Below are 7,500 nucleotides of genomic sequence, written 5' to 3' on the forward strand. Positions count from 1 at the left end.
AAGTGCTTTGTGTGTAATCAATAAATAACTGGATCCAATTCTGAGCGCTGCTTTAGCAACCCGCCCTCCCCCCTACCCCCCACCCCTATCCTTCCCACGTCTTGCCAGCTGAGTGAGGCACGGGGGACAAAAGTGAGTTATCGTGCCATTGAAATTTCCAGCGTTGAGGGGCTGCCACTTGTTTACCTCGCTTCATGTTTCTTTTAGTATCGTTTTTTTCTTTCTTTTTTTTCAGGCTGGCTCTTTTGGAAAAAGGGCTAGGTTTTTGAATAATGATAATAACAATTAGGCTTTTCATGACCTTAAATGGCGGTGGTGGTAGTGTGGGGGGTGAGGGGTGGGGGGGGTCTCTCTTCATTGGAGCTGGGGTAGAAAGCGTACAGTAATTGGGAGTTTTGAAAACGGGTGCTGTGTGTGCTGCGCTGCGCCGTGTTTGAATGCAGGCGGGAGAGCGAGAGCGACAGGCAGAGAAAAGGCCTCCTTGGAGCATCTTTTGCCTTTTGCTTTCACTCCCCTCAGTGCTCGAACACACTAAGCTGTCTCAGTGTTTCCCTTAGGTGAGGTTAGCCGGCCTTAAATAGAGCCTTATCGAAGCCCTACAGGTTGCTGTAAGCACCCGCGAATGCCATTGTTATGAAAAGCAGCTAGCTTTGTTAGCGCTGTTTGTGTCTCCGACTCCAAGCACCCCCCCGCACCACCTTTTCCTTTGCTGACCCCCCCCCCCCCACCCCCACACGATGCTCTTAACCTCCCCTTTTGTAGCGCTGTGTAACTCTTCCACCCCAGGTAAAACGGCGTAAAGCGACGGGGTTGCCGCTTCAATAACTATTTCCCCCTCAGGATAATAAAGACTAAATCCCTCTGTCATTTTCAATTCTGCGCGGGCTGGGATGGGAGAGTGGGGAAATGCGACCTTACAAGTCCTTTGTGCTTCCTTCCCCCCTCCGTCTCCCGTTCTCTCTCTCGATGAGATGCGAGAGCTCGCTGTGTTTCCAAGCGGCAGTGGGGGAATCGAAATGAAAGGCAGGGTTATTTATAAAAAATAAAAAAAGGATTAAAAATGAATGGGTTTCTCTGGTGCTGGTTTCTAGCCATTCTCTGCACCCCCCATTGTTGTGCTTCTATAGCCTTAATGTCTGCGCGTACAAAGCCCCCCTTGAATTCCTTGGAAATCATATTTATTCCCTTTGAACGCGGAGGCGCAACCGATCCAGAAAGTAAACAAACAGCGTTGTCTAATCTTCCTCTTTTCTCTTCCTGTTTCCCCTGTCATGTGACAGGTGACGGCCTGGACAACAGCGTGGCTTCGCCCAGCACGGGGGACGACGATGACCCCGACAAAGAGAAGAAGCGCAACAAGAAGAGAGGGATCTTTCCCAAAGTGGCCACCAACATCATGAGGGCTTGGCTCTTCCAGCATCTAACAGTGAGTTGAATGACTTCAACTGTGTGATCAGTCTGAGCCATATTAGGTTCTCTCGCTCTCTGTCTCAAACACACTGAAAGCACACACACACGCGCGCGCGCGCGCACACACACACACACACACACACACACACACACACACACACACACACACACACACACACACACACACACACACACACACACACACACACACACACACACACACACACACACACACACACACACACACACTACACCTAATATATATATTTTTTGGCACATGATGGTGTTGCTTGCTGAAAACCAGTTATTTTCGGCAAGTATAAGTTAGGCTTTACTCACACAGACTTCTATACACTCACACGCACGCACGAACGCACACCACCAGCTCCCCTCTCATCTATACAATTCCTCCCAGCTCGCACGGCCGGGACACATCAAAGAGCAGGGTCTGTGTAATCTACCGGCCATCTCTCCAGTGCTGCGCTCTCTCACTCCTCGCCTGGTGAAACTGAATAAGCTTGAAGCCCAGGAAACACGCCGTCGGCCATAAATGCCGCACATAGATAGATGAACATTATTAAAAACCAATCTGTCATTATTTATCAGACGACTGGGATTCCATGAAGGCCTGTGGTTTTTTAACTTTACCCTTGACTTATCGGCAAGAATACCAGCGCTATTCTGTGCATGCTTGTGGCAGTATAGAGTGTTGTTGTGAATTGTTTTGGAAAAAAGCAAGCGTGGGAAAATATAGCTTTGACACGACTTGTGGGCACTGTTCCTGACCATTGTGACTGTTAAAGATGGATTTAGTGTTAGGGGTTAAAGTTCGGTTGAGGATTAGAGTTAAAGGGCCTTCCACACCTAGAACTGTAACTATAAAGATTATACTTATAAATGTATCATTGTAATAATAGTTCTCAAGTGGATGACAGTGGGGAAATATACTTGGGATCACTTTCAGAGTGATTAGATGAACGATAGTAGTAATGACAGCAACAAAATCCATTCTGTATTTCAACACAGCACTCATTATTCAACATGTTTACAGAACGTTATTGTTAATCAGCGTGGATGCTCACATCCTTGTCTGTCTCGCACTTAACTTGAGGACCATCCGACCGATTAACTTTAACGCAGAAGAGACAAGGGTGTGTTGTGACGAGTGGGAATTTGGTTGGACTGGCGGTTGTCCAGTGATGAGACACAGTCTACTCTAAACCATCTCAGCTGATCCCATACTGGTCTGGGATCCAATATGTCTAATAACCCCAAATTCCTTTTAAAAGTTAAAAGTATTCTATCACTATTTTATGTCATGAACCACTGTTGGACCCCAGACCACGGTGTGAGATACACAGATCTATGTTCATTCCAAACCGAATGGTAGATAAAGAAAAGTAGCCGTAGATTGCCGTCTCAGGTTACGTGCATGTGAAATTAAAGTCCTCGTCATTCCCTGTAACTACCTTTTCTTACACTTCATCTTCCAAAGGTAGCTAAAGTTTTTTGTTAAAAGGTTAAAGCTCTATATTTTTTTAGCAATCGTTGCTAGTAACAGGTGTCTCCCCTACTCTCCAGCTTACGATTGGTATCCTGACTTGAACATGTATTTTCTGTTTGCTAAAGTGCTGGAGAGATGGGGAGATCCCTGGTGCTGAACAAACACTCTATTGTTTTGTTATATAACAATGATTGCTATCAGAATATAGGGCTATTTAACACTTATTTGAACAAAGAGATATCACTTACACCACCTTTAACACTCAGGATTTTACAGTGTAGCTACGACGGCCCGCGGCCTTCCCCACACCTGTGACAGCAGACACTGGGGTTGTATTGAAGTGGTAGCAGCAGTCTCACAACTCTGATGGGCCCTTCTCACTTCCTCTTCTCTTCTCACCGCAAAGCAATGCGATCCCGATGCGCAGACGACACGTGCACTTATCTCCAATAAATCAACGGGGAGTAAAATCAAGTCACACCTCAGTCTTTGTCTGTGCTGCACATATTTCATGCACAGGGAAGCACAATGGCAGTTTACAGGAAATGCATACAAATAGAAATGCATGCAAATGCTTCAATAGGATGAGATGGTTTAAATGGAAGGTTATTAATTCCAGAGGGGGGGGGTTCAATTGTTTCTGCAGCCGAGGAAAAGTGTGAAACAGAATGATTTTTTATAATTTCCACGAATTAAAGAATACAGAACAGGTGTTAAATGTAATTGGAAGTGACAGTAATCTGAGTAAATGTCATCTGATCCCGTAAAACAGTGATCCATATTAGACATTACAGGTTTGAAGGCGCATATTAGATTGATTCTGATTCTGTCAGTCCTACATATGAGATAATGAGTTTATAATTAGATCCCTGATGGTCTTAAGTGTAAAGTCAGACATAATATCACTCTATGCACCTGCGTGCGCACACGTAGACTCTCTGTTACGCCTCTTAGAAACCGCCTCTTTTCCAAGCCACACTACACCTAACCCCCAAAACACACGCAAAACTCGATGACGTAGCCCCACAACGACCCCCCCCCACCCCCTCCCGGGCTTGCGAAGCCTTACAGGAAAGGTGTTTGAACGATGTACACATCCTGAATGTGGAAATTCAGGTCACACACTCCTCTTATGCACACACACACACACACACACACACACACACACACACACACACACACACACACACACACACACACACACACACACACACACACACACACACACACACACACACACACACACACACACACACACATAGTAACACACCTTCAGTGTCGTATTACACCTTGGGTTGTGTTTAGGCTTCGGTGTCGTTAGATCTCAAACAGAGGGAAGGGCTTAAGACGTGTCAGGGGACGGAGAGAGAGAGAGAGAACTCTGGGGAAAACGATAGGAAAGAGAGGATGAGAGAATGGAGGGAGAGAAGGGGTGTAAATGTTAAGAAAATGCAATGAGAGAGAGAGACCAAGAGGAAGAGGGAATGTGAAAAAAAGAGGTGGAGGCAGGGATGGATGGATTGTAAACCCACAGAACCAGGGAGAAGGGCTGTGGGAGAGTTCTGCCTTTGCCCGGCTTCAAACGGCCCACCGTGTCTTTCAGCCGGTACTGGTCTGACCACACAGAGCCATGAGCTCCACCATACACACATACATCAGCTGCTTTTTGTTTGAAACGTTGAGAGCCTGGCCTTTTGGAGATAGACGCCACACACGCCGATTAGACACACATGATGCAAGTCGCATGCATGCATTTATACTGTACAGATGCTACATACACAGTGAAACCCTGGGTGTTCATTTCAAACAGAGAGTGTACAAATGTAGCCAAATGGACCCGATTTGGTGACATTTGTACATTCTCTGAGTTACAAATGGCTAGACGGCTATACACTGGAGAAATATAAACTGTCAATCTAGAATAGAATACAATGCAATACAATACAACAGTGGTTCCCAAACGCTGTGCCAGATGTGTGTTGGGATTGTGTGACAACCACACATTATGTATATATAGTGTATAACTATACCAAAAGTTATGAATTACTTTTACTGTATCAGTACTTACAGTAGTTTGACCTCCTTTTCCAATATGAAGGCAAAATGTAGGTCAAATGTACTTTATTATTACATATCATCAATTATTATGTTATTACAGGTGAACGTTTTAAATACAATTATTATTGTTTTCCACAAATGTAAAAAAAAAAAGAAGAAAAAAACAGATCTACTGTTATTTTCGCTATGAATACAGGTGTGCGTTGAGATCAACTTGCCCGTTGGTGTGCCTTTCGCACAAAACGTTTGAAAACCACAGCAATAGAAACGTATTGGAGCCATGGGGGAGCAGCTATTTTGCTGGAGTGGAAAAATGGGAGGGGGGGCACCACGCTAGGCTGGGGACCATGAACACTCTAATCGTGGTGGTGGTGGTGGTGGTGGGGAGACTGGAAGGAGGATTCGGTACAGAGGGGAGGGACGGAGAGAATCCATGGGGACGATGAGCGAGTACACCACACGAGGATGTTAGATATTAACGCTGTATATGCGACAATGACGTCACTCGCCCTGTTTTGGAAATGTGTTTTGGAGACACTCTTGTCATCGCTGGGGACGTTTTTGTGGTGTTCTGTTGCGCTGACTGGGAAATTGTTGAATTCTCAAGGGTCGAAGCCACAGTGCCATGTAAATAGATGTAGCGAACATTCTTGTGTCCCTCAAATGACAATCCACCGTGTTAATTTAACTTTGACGGTGTAAAAAAAAAGAAAAGTGGACCCTTATGTGTAAAGTATCATTAAGTAAGACACATATTTAGCTGTGTGTAGAAAATGTGTGTGTGGTACAAAATAACGATGAACTATATTTTCATAGCACTTTTCAATCCAGCTCAGAGTTATTTGCACACAGCATAGGTAACGAGGCATAGTAATGCAGAATCATAGAGCATTTTAAAGTTTACATGGACAGAGGGGCCATAGTGCATTCTGGGATGATGACGACACACCACGGCTGGCTGACTTCTCTCCAACACGCCCAATGACCTCACCGTCCACATAAGCTTGTTGACAGCATCGGCAGGTCAAGTGCATCACAAGGATTTGTCTCGGCCAACTTGGGCCAGGCCAAAAGACGCGATAGGCCCCGACGCCCGCCAATCAGAGCTGGGTGTCAACTCGAGCAGCGGGGTGCCAGTGTCGATGTGGAAATCACATCACCATCCCGATATGACGGACCGCCCTAGAGCGTTTGCATTGGTTCTGCAATGCAGTTCATTTATTTAAGCCTCCCAATTGTTTCCACCCAGTTTTGGCAACTACACTGACTTTAGAGGACACCAGACGTATCGGTAGGGGGAGATCTCTGATCGTCTCGCTACGGGAGACTATGGCTCATACTCATAAGCAGGATGCGAACCAATGATGTTGTGATAAGCTATGTACTTCTGTACTGGTCGAGTGTCCAGGACGGTTTAATAGAGGTGTTACTTATTTCAGTGGTTCTCAAAATGAGGTCCAGGGACTCTCAGGGTTCCTTGATTGGGTTCTAAATGGACCTTTCACGCTGTGCGTATACAAATGGAATCAAATGGACCTGGTTATTGGGGTTCTTTGAAATAAAAAAGAAGCACTGACTTACTGTAAATATTTATTTATGATTCTTTTTACTTTACATAGCATGCAATATTAGGCATTAAATCAAGAAAAAGAAAAAAACTTCATCAGTGGAGGCCAGTGCATATTTGTGGCTTTTAAAAAACAGGGCCTCTGAAGAAGAAGAAATAACGACCACTTATCATTATGCTCTGTCTCTCCTATTGTGTTGTTGGAATCCACCCCCCACACCCCCCCCCCCCCTCTCCTTTGTTAACCCCCTGGTGTTCACCCTCTTTTTCACAAATGGTATTTTCTTGTTTAATTTAACAAGAAATGAGTAGTAAATGAAAGCTCGGGCCTCTAATCCCCAGCGCTCTCCGCTCTCCCCGCTCCCCTATGAAAAGCCAATTTGTGAAATTATGTGATAGAGTAATTAGATGGAATCCACCCCCCCCCCCCCACCTTTTTAAATTGTTGCCACACTGTGTGTGTGTGTGTGTGTGTGTGTGTGTGTGTGTGTGTGTGTGTGTCAATTCAACTCAGCGATGCGACACGTTGTGAGCATGTAGAGTGGCTATTTTCGGACGATAAAGTAAAATCAGGCTGTACAGGAGTTAACACTCAGGATTTTAATTTATGCACTGGTAACGACAAGTTCAGAGTTAAATTAACACTCAGCATTTTACTGGGTACGAGTGTGTATTGCCTGTGCACAAAAAGGGAGGGCAGAGGGTGTGGTGCTTGCAGTATATATATATATATATATATATATATATATATTATTATTTTTTTACAGTATATACATACATACTGTACACACACCTACTCACACTTCAACACACACAAATGAGCACACACGCTCTCTCTCCCTCTGGCTCTCGTTCCCTCCTATTTGTACACAGATCCAGTGTAATGAAGGGGAGCTGCGATAGCAGCTCGTAAAAAAGAAAGCTACGAGAAAAAGCCAAAACCACAAACCCTCAGCGAGCC

General features: G+C 44.9%; 1 protein-coding gene across 1 annotated transcript in view; it reads left to right on the forward strand.

Moving 5' to 3' along the window:
• The window catches only part of meis1b (Meis homeobox 1 b), a 94,424-nt gene that overhangs the window by 45,461 nt on the left and 41,463 nt on the right, over positions 1-7,500 (forward strand). Inside the window, exon 8 of the mRNA XM_084077109.1 lies at positions 1,281-1,426. Coding sequence (XP_083933235.1) covers positions 1,281-1,426 — 146 coding nt within the window. The remainder of the gene's footprint in view (positions 1-1,280; positions 1,427-7,500) is intronic.

Source organism: Gymnoscopelus microlampas, assembly GCF_963454915.1.
Source record: "Gymnoscopelus microlampas genome assembly, chromosome: 13".
NCBI lineage: Eukaryota > Metazoa > Chordata > Actinopteri > Myctophiformes > Myctophidae > Gymnoscopelus > Gymnoscopelus microlampas.